Source organism: Nelusetta ayraudi, unplaced genomic scaffold (genome assembly GCF_046127955.1).
Source record: "Nelusetta ayraudi isolate G7.1 ecotype Tasmania unplaced genomic scaffold, CSIRO-AGI_Nayr_v1 ptg000116l, whole genome shotgun sequence".
NCBI classification, from domain to species: domain Eukaryota; kingdom Metazoa; phylum Chordata; class Actinopteri; order Tetraodontiformes; family Monacanthidae; genus Nelusetta; species Nelusetta ayraudi.
In genome coordinates this window covers 598,713-615,215 of record NW_027466166.1, presented here as the reverse complement: position 1 = coordinate 615,215, position 16,503 = coordinate 598,713, and the positions used below count along the sequence as shown (strand labels likewise).

At 44.0% G+C, this 16,503-nt stretch overlaps 2 protein-coding genes and 1 long non-coding RNA gene across 4 annotated transcripts; 1 reads left to right on the top strand and 2 right to left on the bottom strand.

Annotated features, from left to right (window-relative positions):
• Nucleotides 1-131: 131 nt before the first annotated feature.
• znf131 (zinc finger protein 131) lies at nt 132-4,695 on the bottom strand. Of its 2 annotated transcripts, none has more exons than XM_076049497.1 (9): nt 4,539-4,695; nt 3,716-3,857; nt 3,526-3,627; nt 3,006-3,150; nt 2,778-2,886; nt 2,433-2,621; nt 1,962-2,337; nt 1,719-1,849; nt 132-1,132 (listed from the first exon to the last, which is right to left on the bottom strand). In XM_076049497.1, exons 2-9 carry the CDS (start codon nt 3,837-3,839, stop codon nt 611-613), a joined length of 1,698 nt encoding a protein of 565 aa, XP_075905612.1. In that variant the 5' UTR covers nt 3,840-3,857; nt 4,539-4,695; the 3' UTR covers nt 132-610. The 2 variants fall into 2 exon arrangements, with proteins under 2 accessions (XP_075905612.1, XP_075905611.1); XM_076049496.1 differs by lacking the exon at nt 4,539-4,695 and adding an exon at nt 4,306-4,443.
• Nucleotides 4,696-6,209: 1,514 nt separating this feature from the next.
• On the top strand, nt 6,210-9,666 carry selenop (selenoprotein P). Its single transcript, XM_076049460.1, has 5 exons — nt 6,210-6,369; nt 6,829-7,062; nt 7,357-7,569; nt 7,832-7,949; nt 8,036-9,666. The coding sequence occupies exons 2-5, from the start codon at nt 6,860-6,862 to the stop codon at nt 8,375-8,377; spliced, it is 876 nt and encodes a 291-aa protein (XP_075905575.1). The 5' UTR covers nt 6,210-6,369; nt 6,829-6,859; the 3' UTR covers nt 8,378-9,666.
• LOC142903687 (uncharacterized) lies at nt 7,429-7,892 on the bottom strand. Its single transcript, XR_012929278.1, has 2 exons — nt 7,805-7,892; nt 7,429-7,655 (listed from the first exon to the last, which is right to left on the bottom strand). It is a non-coding gene; the product is annotated as an uncharacterized LOC142903687 (long non-coding RNA).
• Nucleotides 9,667-16,503: the final 6,837 nt, after the last annotated feature.

Below are 16,503 nucleotides of genomic sequence, written 5' to 3'. Positions count from 1 at the left end.
TAATCTCTAGTGCAAACCCCAATTGACCTAATCTGACAATTGTGAAAATTATGGTTTGTGGAGTTATGTGGCAACGCACTTCAAATTATCTATCAAGGGGGGGAAAAAAGAATCACAATTGTTTTTTGTTGTTTAATTTTGTATTTATTAAACCATGGCCATTTAGGGTTGCTTTTCCAGAAAATAGATCTGCTATGGTACATAAAGCTACCTCAAGGAAACAAATGAAAAAGGTGTCCTGCAATGTCGCTGTCTGTTTCATTAGCCCCAAAGAGCATCACTGAAACCTTAAAGATAAGTTTGTCTTCAAGACAATTTATATTAAAAAGAAATTCATAGAAATTTGAGGTAAAATACCAACAAAGGAAGAGTGAGTGGAGAAGATCTGAAGAGTCAATGTGTATTTGTGGTATGATAAAAAATAAAAACTTACAAAAATAAATACATGATCGGAGATGCAAAACTGTAAAGACTTCTGCACGAGAACGGAGTCATGTGATGTGATGAGATGGCGCACTGAAGGCATGCCTTCTTCCACATGCATGGATTCGTATGGAAACTGTTCCCTTTGACCTCCAGGGTAATTCTTTTTGAGTCTTTTATTATATTCTCATACAACTGCTTGTTCTGTATCTTCAACATTGACCATTTCTTCCTCCACCTCTACTTCCACCTGAGAGTTCACCACCGTCTGCTCCACTTCACCCGTGGTCACACGCACCACTTGGATCTGCACCCCAGCCTGTTTTAACCTCTCCACGTCCTCCTCGCACATTTCAGCCACCTCTTCGTCCTCCACCACCACGGTGGTTGCCCCGCCTATCTCCATGATGTCAACAGGCTCGACTGTAACGTGCTCCACCTGGATGCCGCCGTCCAGCAGGACCGTTTCCGTTCCCGCTATGCTCTGCGTGGCGATGGCAAGGGTGGCGGAAGCGGCAGCGTCGGTGATGATCACCTCCTCCATTGATTTGCTGTCCTCGACAGAATGGACCACTTTGAGGTGGGTTCTGAGATCTTTGGTGTGGGTGAACCACATGTCGCACATGGTGCAGTGGTAGGGCTTGACTCCAGTGTGGCTCACCAGATGGTCCTTAAACTGGTCCCAGCTGTTGAAGACACTGCTGCAAACCTGGTGGAGGACACAAGGGGATTTTCTCAATTGGAAAAAGAAAATGGCGACATGTTCCAGACAGACAACAATTCAAACCAAATCAAATTCTTTCTTTACTCAAATATAACAGTAATGAAAATCACTTCTAAATAAATGGTATTTAACTGGAAACAATGTATTTACCAAAGGGAGTCAGAGCAAAGACAGATCAGCCCCTAAACCAGGTGGGAACAACATCATTTTGGCTCTTTTTATTTGACCTAGATTGTGATATCACATTATACTGGAAATGTTTTGTACCATCTCCTGCTGTGTGGCGAAGCTGTAAATCCCTTTAAACAAAAAAGCTTGTACACACATACTTGCTGAATGCCAGGTCACGCAGCAAAATAACAGTCACCTTAGTTTGCTTATTTTTGTGGACACTAAAATTGTAAATGAAATGGAAATCCAATTCATTGTACAGCCCTATGATTAAAATGTATTTATTTATAAAATATACAAATTAAATGTAAAAAGCAATGTCATTGTTTTTCATATAATATATGCATTCTGACTGCACAGTTCTAGCCAAACCTGATGACCAGATTCTGGACAAACCTACCTGGCATTCGTAGACTTTCTTGCGCCCTTTTTTGGCTCCAGCCCCATTCTGACAGGCTGCCATATGGCACTTCAGGGTGCTGTTCCTTGCAAATTTTTCATGGCAATCCGGACACTCATATGGTTTTTCACCTAACGAGGTACATAAAGCCGCATACGTCAGCAATAAAGTAGAATTTGGAGTCAAAGTGTTAAACGGGCAAGTTAAAAGCTGAACACAGCCTGATGTAGTTTGTATTCTCACCAGTGTGCTTCCTCAAGTGCTCCTTGAAGTGGCCAAAATGGCCAAAGTGCTTTTTACAGTATTCACAAACATGTACTTTCTTCTGTTGCTTCTGGTTTTGGGACAGTTCTTCTGTGTCAAAGTGAAATGTGCTGATGTGCTGCTTCAGGGCGCCTTCCCGCGTGTAAGCTTTGCCACAATGGCTGCACACATGAGGCTTCTCCAGAGAGCCAAGGTGCGTTTTTAAGTGCTGTTTGAGGTGATAGTACAACTTGAAGCTGCGGTCACACTTGGTGCAGCCAAACATGTTGTCTTCTTGGGAAATCTGGACCTCAACAACTTCTACATTCTCCAGTACCTTGGAGGCAGCCATCGCTTCCTCTTGATATACCACTTCCTGCAGAACGCAAACCAGCGAAAGTCAGGCAAGGTGAACATTTAGGCTGCAGGCATTTCCCCATGAAGAGCCATAACTAACAACCCTAAACGTACCTCATCTATTCCATCCTTCTTTATAATGTGTAACGTGGATTCTCCATGTTGATACTTGCTGGTTATGTCAGCCAGAAGTGCCAAGGCAGAGTCATCTGAACCCTCCTCAGAGCTCTTTGCTGTGTTGAACACCTCCTCCAGTCCAGTCTCCACCTCAATGGCCCCATCCTCCATCACCTCAATCTCAACCTGGAAAATATTCACAACAGACAGGTACTTAATTGACCTGAAGAGGAAAACTTGGGAGGACCGGGACCCAGTGATTGTCACAAGCTCTTTCTAACCATTTGTGTTATTGTTGATTTAACTCTGATTTTTGCTCTCAGGTTGTGGATTTGTACTGACCTGTGCCCCTTCTGCTGAAGGCAGTGTTTCTGTGATCACATTCGATGTCTCAGCAATTTTCCTCTTCTTTCCTTTGTTCTTTGATGTCAGTGAATTGGGATTATTTATCCTTAAAAAGGGAAAATACGGGTGATGAGACTTCCTTTTAGCTTAAAAACACTACTGTTACTTTTTGATGAAACAGATAATACTCATAATAATTCAAAGATTAACTGAAGACAAACTTACTTGTTGTCGAGCGCTTTGATGGCTTCTTCCATCTGGAGATACTCTGCAGCCTTCCAAACGTCAAAGGTGTCCTCCTCTCCAGCCACCGCTAAAGTTGCTGTGTAAGTAAACTCCATCAGATGTTGAAAGGCTGAGTTACTAACACCTGCAAAAATGCAAGACAGCGTTGACATTGAGTAAAACCTCTCTGACAAAACATATGCTAATTAGTAGTAGTAATTAGTAATAATTGTTAATAATGTGGTCTCTGTACATGTTTTGGTCTATATGCACATCCATACTATTCCCATGGGTTACACTAATGTGGAAAAAAAAACACTAGAAGGAAATATGATGTTCAAAACGTTTCTCAGAGGCCAAAACACAAGCACACAAGGCCTAAATAAAACAAAATACATTCAGAATTTATTTATTTATTTTAATTTTTAAGTGTATGTGTGTGACTGTTTAATAATGAGCTCCTTTTATATTAAGAGCTCAATGACTCTTTCTTATACCTTAAACTGGCACAAAGCAATACCTTCTATCTCCACCATTGGCTCTTGTGTAAAATCCTGAAAAAACTTGTGGAAAAACTGGCTACATGCAGCCAGCACTGCTTTGTGGGCTCTGAACTGGTGTCCTGTAAAAAACATGGGAGATGGAAATGAGGAAATCTGAGTATCTACAGATGGGTTTTGCCCAGAAACATAAACGTAAAGGTTATGTACCATCAACTATTAGGGTGATGTCAGTGAACTGGTCCAGTTGTCGTTGCTCATTCAATTTGTCCATCATTACTTTGTAATGTGCCGGGTACTCATGGCAGTGCTCCAGTTCAACCTCAGCTGCCATGGTTGACCTTTTTCCACTCTAATCAGGCAATAGAATGGAGATTAGAGTTTAGCAAAAATCCAGCAAAATGCGTTGAAAGTTTAAGGTAGCGCAAGACTGTCACTAAGAAAAGCACTGTTACACTCTACTGCTGAGTCCATACTACCTTCGACAAACCAACCCAACCACGACACTGTAACTCAAGGTAAACATAACACACATACTGACAATTTAACATCGAACAACGTAATTTAGCCCATTCAGCGAAACGTTGCCGACGATTGGCTTGTGGTGTGGAATTATCGTTTCCCCTAACCAATGACACTTCACATGGCTGTTCTTGAGGCTGACAGCTTCGCTAAAAACCAGCTAGCTGTTAGCTTGAGGTCGCAACCGCGGCAATGCGAGCACGTCCTTCCGCAGTTTAACAAAATTAGACGTTGCGCCCCGCCGATAACTACATTGTCCAGGCCATTACCCAGCTTACCATGACGAGTTGTCCCTGTGTTAATCCTTCTATCCGAAAACGTAGGAAAATCACACATAGTAAAGTTATAGTATGTTGCTTGTAACGGGCCTCCTAGCACGCTCGCCATTTCGCGTTTGACTATCAACATTACGTCATCAAACCGCGCATTAAAATACACTTTTGCTGAACCGATTTCCATGTAATATTTAAAGTGGGTTAAAAGAGGAGTCGAAAACCACCTATTTACATACCTCAAGTGTGACTTAGCTGCACCAGAGCGCTTTTTTGGAATAATATTTCTCTCGACGCATGTATCGTCGTTCCACTCCGTTCTACTGTCTCATAGCTTCAAAAAAGGGCGGTCGTTCACCACAAAGGCCTCAATTTCCCAGAACCCATTGCGAGGTGAAGGACGCCATGGAGTGTTGCTTAGTGACAGCTGTGCGCGTTTGGCGCGCACACACACACACACACACACACACACACACACACACACACACACACACAGCTAGCGATAGATAAAGAGAGAGGGAGCTCTGTACTGCTAGCGATAGATAAAGAGAGAGGAAGCTCTGTGTGTGTGTGTGTGTGTGTGTGTGTGTGTGTGTGTGTGTGTGTGTGTGTGTGTGTGTGTGTGTGAGAGAGAGAGAGAGAGAGAACTTCTAAAGTAGTATTTCCTGTATACTATTTACATAGTGTCAGCGCTTTTAGAGAAGTAGGAATGTTTTTAATGTTTCTGACCTAAGTTATCTACTCAAATCTTTTGTTCGTATTGTAGTTTCCCAGTTTTAAAACATACTGCGGTTCACTTTGTCCTAGTATGTCACTGTTTCACAGACATGCACTGTAAATGAGTAACAGTGGGTCACCGTGTAAGCTTGTCGTGATAGAACACAACATTTCTGTGTGCTGATCTCCAATCAGGTCATGTTTTACTGCAGTAACAGGCAGTTAACAATGTTCTTTTAGCTTTTTATTATTGTTGCATAATGAAGTATAGTGTTACAAAATGCAAAGGTATGGAAGAATAGGGGATTAAGGATTTTTTTTTTAATGTTTCACATTCATGCACGTTTGATACTATAGACATATAACTGTGTATATCATACCCTGTACACCTATGTGCAGTTATTGTGAGATGCAATCTGCATCACTTTGCTTTGTGAAAGTGATGCAATGACAGTAAAATTGATTCAGATCTTATCTAATCTAAATCATGGTTTTAATGCAGTCTATCTATGCTACAAAGATGCAGAAGGTCAGCATTAAAACATATATCTTTTATCTTTTAACTAACCTGTCTGGCCCACACTCGCAGACTGACACCTACGCAACCAACAGGTTAGACTTTGTATGCTCGATATGTGTCACGTAGGTAAGGTCATTTTCTCTGTTAATGGAGTGACATATTTTCTGGCCCTCATCAGCTTCATCAGCTTCAGAAAGTAAAGAGTCACAGATACTTATTAACTTTACTTTCTCTAAGCACGTAACGACAGCAGGGAATTAAAACTGCACAAGCATTGCACCAATCAATTCTGTTTGTGCAAACTTGTAGAAACATGCACAACACAAATAAAGCCCTGCCCTCTGTCCTTTTGCACTTCCCTCTCTGTGCTGAAATGTTTTTTTTTTTTATGATTGTGCAACATTTTACCATGCACAATGTTCTGCATAAATACATGTATTGTTGTAAAATCATATTATATTTTCAGTAATGCATGCAAGCACGGAGTGGTCATTTTGCTGAACTTCAACAAAGGGGTAATTACTCCCACTTCGTGCCAATGCCAAACTCCCTGTTGCTAAGGTCCGAAACATTTTGTTTCCAGTCGACATGGAGGCGGAGGTGGGAGGGGGAAGCGGGGTGAAGGGGGGGTCATGCACCATTTATTTCCAGAAAAGTGGCACCATCAGCAGACAGTGTGAGCTGAACTTTGTCCTCTATCAGAACAGAAAAACAACAGGCAGAGTATAAAAGGGAGGCAGCAGAGGAGGAGGAGACTTGCTTGTGTGTTAGGAGTAGTGGACGTGCTGAGCCCTGCACGGCACTGCTGCACAGAAGAGAACTTTTCCAACCACGTAAGTAAAAGACCTCCGCCACTTTTTACGACAAGAACTTAACAGAGTGATTAGTAATGCTTTTCTCCTGCAAAGTTTAAATACAGCTGTTTACAAAGAGCATTTTTACGACAAGTGAACTCTTGACCTTTTAAGCTTTATGCCTCAGTCGGTATAGAAATATTCAAACATTTACATTTTTGACGTACTTCAGCATTGAAGATTTCTTTTCATTGGACTATATTAAGATATGGAATTGATTGGAAATGTAAAAGCAAAACTCTGTAATAGCACAATCGCAGGCCCAACCGATCACCAGCCGATCAGCTCGGCCGTTGAGTTTGTCCAATTCTCCTGAAGAATTTTAAACTATTTTTTGCACTTGCGTTTCTGTTCAAGTATGCTGTTGACGAGTTTCTAACTTAGTCTCCTCCCTATGTCCTCCCCCTCCCCACAATCCCCCAACCTCTCCCTGCTCAGCTGACCGGGGAGGCGAGGAGGCACTGCAGAGATGTGGGCGTGCCTCAGCCTGCTCGTCGGCCTCTGCCTGCTCCATGGGGGCAGCGCAGAGGCTGACGGGGGCGGGCCCCGCTGTCAGCTGGCGCCAGACTGGAAGATAGGGGAGCTGGAGCCAATGAAGGAGCTGATGGGCCGTGTGACGGTGGTGGCGCTCCTTGAGGCCAGCTGATTGTTCTGTCTGCAGCAGGCTTCCAAGTATGACATTTTATTTACATATTGTGTTTTTTGAAGGTCACCGTTTGACATTTTTGTCCATACCTAACCTCAGTAAATCTCTCTTAATAAGAGGGGTTTATAACCACTGTACAAACATGTAAAACTAGAACCACAACTCATCCCTAAGTACTTTGCATCATCACAGTTACCCAAATTTGTGACAGAAACACTGTCTGCTTAATATGGAAGAATGGAATCGGAGAGAGTCCAGTTTGTATTAACCTAATGTATTAACCTATACTCAATATGTTTTCGCATCCTTCATCTGAGCAGACTGGATGGCCTGCGCCAGAAGCTGGAGAATCAGGGTCTGAGGAACGTGGCCTACATGGTCATCAACCACCAGGGGGAGCAAGCACAGCGCCTTCACGCCACGCTGGCAGCGAGGCTGTCAGAGCACATCCCTCTGCACCGACAAGACGGACAGCAGCCGGATGTCTGGCAGAGGCTGGGCGGGCAGAAAGACGACTTTTTCATTTATGATAGGTTTGTCAGATTTTTGTTTCGCAATAAGCACCAATTTTCTTTCCTTCTCTCTCTCTCTCTCTCTCTCTCTCTCTCTCTCTCTCTCTCTCTCTCTCTCCCTCTCTCTCTCTCTCTCTCTCTCTCTCTCTCTCCCTCTCCCTTTCTGTCTCTCTCTCTCTCTCTCTCTCTCTCTCTCCCTCTCTCTCTCCCTCTCTCCCTCTCTCTCTCTCTCTCTCTCTCTCTCTCTTTAACCCACAATGCTTCCCAATCTCTCCGTGATCAGGTGCGGTCGTCTCACCCACCACATTTCACTTCCGTACTCCATCATCGGATCGGGCCACCTGGAGACTGCGATCAGAGACACCTACTGCGATCGCATCTGTGGCGCGTGCACGCACGAGGTACAGCCAGGCAGAGGCGCAGGGCACGCAACTGCACTTTTGACAAACGCTCGTGCACCTACCGTACATCCACGTGTATTCCGCAGAACGTCGATATCCCAGAGGAGTGCCAACAAAGAGCAGACGTGCAGCCCCCTGGAGACGGAAGCCCGCCGGTGGAGGAGGAGGCTACCGGTCACCACGGCCACCACCACGGCCACCACCACGGCCATGGCCACCACCACGGCTTCCACCCACGCGCTGGAGGCCACCACGGCCACGGCGGTGACCACGGCCACGGTCAAAGTCAGCACGACGGGGTGCAAACAGGTCAAGTCGTGCTAGACGACGCCGTTCAAAGGCCGGTGCACCTCGATTTAGACCAGATGCAGCAGGTCGCCGACGTGCACCAGCTGGCGGCCGACGGGGTTGCCCCCGTCCGGCCCTGAAATGCCAGCAAGTCCAGGTGAAAGTCGAAGCACAGCTGACACGTGGCGGGCTCTACCCCGGCCAGCTGATGCTGACACTGACGCCGGCTGTTCAGCGGCGCGGAGGGTGAGCAGTCTGTCGGTCTCTGACACTGCAACGAGGCGCTTCCCGCCTCCTGACGGTGACACGGTGCCAACGGCGCCACCGCCACCAACATCGTCGAGACCTGACAGTGACGCTCGCCCCCCGCCGACTGACCTCAGCCTCAGCCGGCACCCTGAGCCTGACCCCTTGGTGTCAACTGACAATGAGATCAACAGTAAACTGGCTCGGATGAGTCGGTGACACCAACGGGCCTTTTGAGCTCTTTAATAATGCCAACTAGTATTACCCTGGGAGAGGACAAGGGCCCCCGCAGTGACAGTGAACATCATCAGGCGGCCAGGACAGTCAGTGGGGACGGGAATGAACATGGGCCGTTAACTTGACGAGCAGAATTTGATCAGAGAGAAACGTCTGTCCTCGCCGTGCTGCAGCCAGCGGGGCGCTCTCCTCTTTTCCCAGGAGTTCATGAGGTTTCCATGTCCGTAAACCACCCCTTTCACTTAGCTCTCTCCGACCTCAATGAAAGCAGCCGCATAAACTACGCTCTAGTGGCGGCTGCTTGAAGTCCGGCAGGAGAGGCAGAAGAGGGCGTTTCACGAACACGGCGATCACCTAAAACGTCGTAGAGAGGAAAAATCTGGGGTGGAAAAAAAATCTGCCGTCACGGCAGAAGAGTAGCAGAGGATACGATCACGGTTGATGAGATTATTTTCAGTTTCTGAAACGAGGATGTCTTTGTTGAGTTGAATCCCAAAAGAACCCACACATAGTCTGTTGCATAAAATGGTGCAAATTGAATTAAAGTATGATAATTAGAGAAATAAGTGCGACTGGAGCACAGCAGTAATCGTATCTTTCCGGAGCACAGCTCAAATCTCTCTTGTGTTAATTCATCTCAAGCACATGCACCGACTGAATTTTCTCATCAAAAGACACACGCGTATAAACGCACTTTTAGTTTTGGTATCTTTTTCTTTACCCATATTCATAAATGAATTTTTAAAAAGCAAGGCTCTCTTAGAAGGAGGTGAGAAGGGAAACAGAAAGAGGGACGAGAGTTGCAATACATCATTTGTGCTTTATGATGGTTTCTGTGGAAAGACCGCGGTCACCCAGAAATCCTGATGCCCGCACCGAGAAATGTATTACGTGATGGTTGTTGATGCAGAGGAATAAGGAAGTGGAATAAAGATGGATGAGCCTATCTCCCAGTCTGTTGCGTGTGTTATTTGTTCTTGTGGTGTCATGATGAGAAACAGCTGACAGGAAGATCTGATGTAGCTGAGGTGTGCGATAACCCTGTAAAAATAAAGAAGTCAATAAAATCAATATGTTTTATGGTCAGCCCAGTAGCCAGGGTGGAGACAGTTTAGACTTTGAGCTTCAGGCCAGGCCAGTGGGTCGTAAACGGGATATAGACCAGATTCACTCTCAATGTGGATTTAAAGGTCCCATATTGTGCAAATAGATGTTTGCCTGTAAAAGAACAGAAAATAGGGCAGGAAAATTCAACGCAGCTCATTTTTCACTGCTTTTTCCACTGTTGAGAGTGATGGCGCCAAAGAGCATTTCTATAAATCATCCATCTGTAATGTCACAATGGGCAGTGAAGTGTTTACTTTCTTTTGTTTCAATGGACTAGACTGATGGAAGCATCAGTCCAGTATTTTCACTGGAGGCTGAAACAAACAGGCTTAATATTCTGTTTTCTTTTGGATAATTATTTGGACAAGGCTGCTTCACTGGAGTTCAGAATGAAGAATAAAGATTCTTCCCTCATTTTGAAAAAGATTTTAAAATAAATTGAGGTGCTTGCTTTGGAATTTGTGTCTGGTCCAGGGGAGGAACTCCTCATAGTTTTGGCAAAAGGCATGCACGTGCCTGAGAAGTTGTGCACATGTGACTTCAACAGAGCAGAGCGGCACACAACACTTAAAATGAGCTTTTCAAGAGTCTAAAGAGTTTCACAAAATTCTGTTTCAGAAAAGTGCTAACAGATGTAAATACTTTTGATTCTACCCACACTGTTGAAAAGATGAAACTATTTTGAGTTTTTAGCTGCAAGTTTATGTTGGCTAATGGTCATACATATGGGGCCCTGTGTCAGCAGATGGCAATAAAGGGCTGCAAAAATAAGAAAGAGGGTTCTTCCTGACAGCTGAGTTTACAGAGGGAGTTCATCCTCTTAACAGTCCACAATCAGTCTGAAGACATTCCCAGCTCTGACCAAATGAGCTTTAAATGTCAAAACAACCTCAACTAAGGTTTTGAACTATAAGGTGTTAAACTCCCCCCCACTCCCCACCCCGCCTCCCACGCCCCTTTTGGCAAATACTGTCTAGTCTGCTTTGAACACCTTTGTTTTATAATGTCAGGGTTGCATATTCTGGGCCCTTGTCAGACGCTTGGACTCCATCCCAACAGCACCGATAATATCCTGTTCTTCAGGACAAAACAGAAGACAGGTTGCAGTTTCTGTTACGCTAAAAACATATTTGTTAATGGGAAAATAATTACAGAGCGTCACAACCAGAGGAAAAGAGATTACAGTCTGCAGGGACTGCAGGATGAGCATGTCCACCACAGGACTGAGGAGACCCTGGTGATATTTAGAGCAGGTTTGAGTTATTTATTGCTGTCTGGAGCTGGGAACACGTAATGCACTTTTGTGAAGCTTTCAGTCAGGAGGATTATTTTTTATTACTTTTATAAAATGCTGGTTGTTGCTCGTTGTGTGTGTGTGTGTGTGTGTGTGTGTATATATATACATATATATATATATATATATATGTATATATATATACATATATATATAGTGGCATAAGGTTTCTCAATACCCCTTTGGAAGCTGGGGCCCACGTGCATTTCTGGGGGTTAGTGAACTTTCCTTTCCTTGAGAAAGTCATACCTTATTCTTTCCCTTTTAACATTACCTCAACAGAAATTGTTCAATTGTGTGTAAAGCTGACAGTTTTGTTTCCCCCAAAAGGCCGCAGGGGGTCTTATAAGACGTGCAATGATTTAGAGATGCCCCCGTCTCCCCTCCAGCCTTGTGCAACGACGATCTCAAAAGATGCACTTAACGCAGCTACGAGTCGCCTTGAGAGTCTTAAAGTGCAAAAGCGTCCTCTCGGCGTAAAGCCTCTGAATTGTCTGTCCAGCCGTGTCTCTGCAAAGGTCAACAAGCAACCGGAGCTAATAAATGAGGCCTAGGTGGACTGCTGGTGTGGGCGTAATTGAGCCAAAGATCCAATACAGGGGAACAGTGACTTATGGGTAATTACCAGCAATGTCCTGAGACGCAGAGCTGTGAGTGGCTGTCTCCGCGATTCAATCAGCCACACACGGAGCCGTGCAACACACAGCCTCACTCTTAATTGTCCGATATGCTTTCGCCATGGAGCACGACTCGCCTTTGCGAGCCGTTTCCCCCTCCACTTAGCGCAGCGGCCGGACAGACACGCAGAGGAGAGCAACCAACACTTGTCAGCTCGCTCACTCACACACACACACACACACACACACACACACGCAAGCACACAAAGTGCTCCTGTGTGTTGCTCGCAAAACAAGCAAGCGCACACTCTCGGCAACGCACAATCCCCGTTCCCCTCCTGCTCGCTGCTGCTGACACTCGCGAGCCAATTTGCATCTGAACTCTCCCACAGTGGGCTGTACATTTTGTTCAATAACATCCTTTCCCCTCGCTGAGTGCCGCTCCGGGCTGACCTCCCTGTGCAGTGCGCGGCTTGTTTACTCCGCAAGTCGCGGCCGGCAGGAAGCTGTGAGGGTCTTGTGAACACATTTTTGGCTCAGTTTCACTGAAACTACAGCTGCAATTCAAACTGTGATGTTAAATGCTGTCTAATTTGATTTTCATTGTAACACAAGCATTGATCCAGTTTTGGAATAAGGGCCCTAGTGGTCGAACTAGGATGCGCTGGATTTTGAAGAAATCGACCACATGACAAACACACACACACACACACACACACACACACACACACACACACACACACACACACAAAAAAAAAAAAAACTTAACAGTCTAGCATTTTCTTTTATTTTTGAAGACAACCAATAACAAACCATAAGTTTGAAATGCTGAGCTGTTTAACATGACGGGAGCTTATTTTTCATACAACATCGGACAGAAAAGCGCAACGGCTCCGAGGCCCAGAGGGTCTGAAAAACAGAATTTACAATTCAAACACGTTGTGCTGCAACATAGATGTGATAAATCCATATATTTAAACTGTACACAATTACAGTGCTTCTAATACTCATGCTGCAGCATCCTCTGGTTGTCAGCTCAGGTAACGTGGTGGTCTGAAGGCTCACATGGTATGGGAACAACAGTAATGACACCAGGCGGAGTCACTAAGCTAAGTCATAAACACGTCAGGTGTTCATGGTGGACCGAAGTCACGATTAGAACTATTTCTGCACCAAGCATAAAAAAATATCTCTGTACATTTGACACCACGAGCAACAACCAGCAAAGACCTCAGCAGATTCAGTTCACGTGTGTCAATCAAGAATTGCTGAAATGGCATGCTGGCTTTTCAGTTCAGTTCAATACAACATAAGTGCGAAAAAAAAAAAAGGTGAAATATGTTTGCTCTGCCTACACGACTTTGCCCTAAATCTCTTAGTAAAAAAATTCCATACTCATATTACAGTACATCATTCTATCAATCTGGTAGTGTAAAATATATCTGATACGCATATACTCTGTAAAACAAACACCAAAGCTTTATAGAGGTTGAGCGAGATTCTCTCTGTGTGATTATTGTGCTGAGTATAGACACGATGCTGTCCTGTGGCGACGGACCACACGCCGTCTGAAAACAGAAAGCATCTTTAGCATCAGATGCACGCGTCCACCAAGTGCTGGCTCGAAAGTGAAATAATGAAAAAAAAAAAAATTCCGAAACTAGAAGAAAAAGGAAAGAAAATTCACACCTCAATTAGGATGAGCTAATACTGAACCGGTAAAGAAAATAAAAAAGAAATCAAGCACAGCTACAGCAAACTCAGACTCACTCTAGTAAACATCTGCATCATATGCTTTCAAATAAAAGTACCTCTCAACTTGTCGCCCACCTCAGACCTTTCATGTGTTCGCTTGATTTCATTGTCAAATTCCAGTTTGAGCACATTCACAATCACAACAGAAACGCAGCTTGGGCGGTGCTCCTGAAGTGCTTTACTTCACATTCAGCCCCCTTGAACTCTTTGGATGAACATGAACACTGTGAGTCCGGAGGAGCATTACACACTGGCGAAACGGTCCAATAGTGACTGAACAAAGACGTAAATGCTTCCATCAGACTCATTGCCCAATCCCCCCCTCCCCTCCCCTCCCCCATGGCTACAACTACTAAATATATTTCAAAGTACATGTTTCAATACATTTACATCTGAGCATTAAAAAAAAAAAAAAAATCATATTAAAAATCGTTCTAGAAAAATGGACATGTGCCACCCACTGACTGTATATAAAGATGGGCGGAGTCAACGTCACATCAGCTATTGGTTTGAATGCCTGTTTGGAAGCCTAGAAATGGTTTTCAAGGTCAGAGGTAACTGGTAGATTTCATAATTGGATGTGTGGATGGTACTGGAGGTGGACAAAGATCTTCAGATGAAATTGACAGTCGGCCATTTATAGTCTTTTTATAACCAAATCTGATGCGCCCTGCTGGACAAATGAAAGAATGCAGTTTTTTTTTGGTGCTTCCATGTTGGCCTCCTTTTTGAAACTGGATGCTCAGCCCATCTTTATATATACTCAATGGTCCCACCACAGAGTGGCTCAGTGTGGGTAAATTGAAAAATCAGTAATGATAAAAGTAACAAGCAGCATTCAGTTGATGATTTTTCTTAAAAAAAAAAGAAAAAAAAGAAAAAAGAAAAAACATGAACATTTGTAGTTGTGATCTTACAGCACTAGTAAATATATTAAGACATTTCTGCATCATCGGCACTACAGGCAACAACAACAGAATGCTGGGCTCTCTCAGAAAAAAAAAACACCAAAAAGTCACAGAAAGAGAGAAATGCGTACATTCACATTTTCAGAAACTCACACCGACTCTCACGCCGTCTTTCTTTGATACCTCTGACACCCGACCGCCTGACACCGAGCAGGCCGTCCTGACGGATCTGCCGGCGGCTCGTTTCAAGGGTGGTTCCTGGGTGAGGGCGACTCGCTGTGCTGTTTAGTTTGTGATGTAACATGACCATACTGGGGCCGGCTCTCCAACAACACTGCACAACTGCACCTCTGACTCACTGGGGCACCCACTGAGACAAAAATTCATCTTTCCGTCTAATGGCCCGCTGAGCTTTGCATGTGTCGGAGGCTCGACGCGAAACGCTTTTGCAACAGTTGCATTTAGGAGACTAAAAATCCAGGATGAACACTGAATCTGTCGTTGAGCTTATTGATCGAGAGAGTCAGGAGCATTTGCAGCTAATTATTAGCTAAGGTGACTAAAAAAAACTGTCAAACAGATTCTGCCTTCCAAATACTGTCTTAATTCAAATCCCTCGAGACATGTATTCACTGTTTTTCTTGCTTTAGACGACAAGAGGAGCGAACATGAGCCTTTTTGGGCTCGGGGACTGTGGTCATTTCTTTTCAAGCGTAATTGGAAACGTCTGGTTAATGGTTTGGTGCACAAAACCTGCAGCTCAGAGTAATTATGACTCAATGCCAGGCAAGAAAAGAAACGCTTCAAAGTAAAACCTTTTTATTTTGCGAGCGAGTGGAGGTTACCTTGTTTGTGAATGCGCAGGTTAGACTGTCACAACAAATGCTACGCTTTATGTAAAGTGCAGGAATCTTAATGCACCTGCGGCACCCATGTGTACAAAGCCGATTACTGTCTTACACACAGGCGAATAAAACAGTAAATCGCGCAGGTAACAATTTAATTTAATTTTTTTACAGCTTATTATCACTTTGTTTGAGTCACTGTCACTGCCGTGGCAGCGGCAGCCCCTCGTGTTTCCCTTCAAGAAGTTCCGAGTATGATGCGCCGTCATTGGTCGGATTTTGGCTTCTGCTACAGAGTTTAGTGTTTATTCTGGCTTGCCTACTCATTTATGTGAATCTCTCCTCCCGCAACAAAACCGCTACAAAAGCCTGGCAGGTGACACTCTCAGCATGTGTGCTAGGAAAAAAGGAAAATAATTCACGTGAAGATTTAGTGAGATATAATTAAAGGCTGATCTCTTCACTTTCTGGACCTTGATAATTTCCCTCATTTCTCAAAACTAAGTGTTTTGATTTTGTTTTTTTTTGTTTTTTTTTAATATTTAAAATATTTGTTTTTTTTTCTTGTTGACATCATCGACCACGCTCAGCTTGACCTGAAATCAGCTGTTCATACAAGTATAATTACTAAAAAACATGTTTGGGGTTAAGTGTTGTTTGGTGCGGCGCAGCCTTCTCACTCAGCCAACAAGTGCCGGAGCAGCATTTGGATTCTTACTTGACCTGAATGGAACAGATCTCACTGTGTCTGTGATCAGCAACCTATTTCCGGCCGCTGTGATTAATGCTCCATTCTCTCTTTTGAGACCACATAGAAAGGCATCTATGGCGATTTTTTTCATGGATTCATCGTTTCACCTGGAAAAAGAAAATACTCTGTATTTCTTAAAAAAAAAAAAAAAAAAAATCAATCAGGAATGCGAGGTAAAGCTGCATAGTTTTGTTGCGTATTTTGGCGGGTGGGTGTTTTTACCTTCAGCTAATGCCGTTCCAATACATAAATACATCTCTGGTGAAGTTCTAATGAGATGACACAGCACTACTATATGTCTACAAATATAAAAAGGCCACGAGTGAGCAGCAAGAATCACACCTGCCAACAAAGAAATGCACCAACAGCAGCGATAACGTCCTCTCTTCAACACAATCACAATCTTCCTCCGTGAGTTTAAGACTTCGACACTGTCATTGCTTCAACACCACCAATCGCTGGAATCCACAGGCAGTAAGCTTGAGCTTTTACGACTGATTACATTC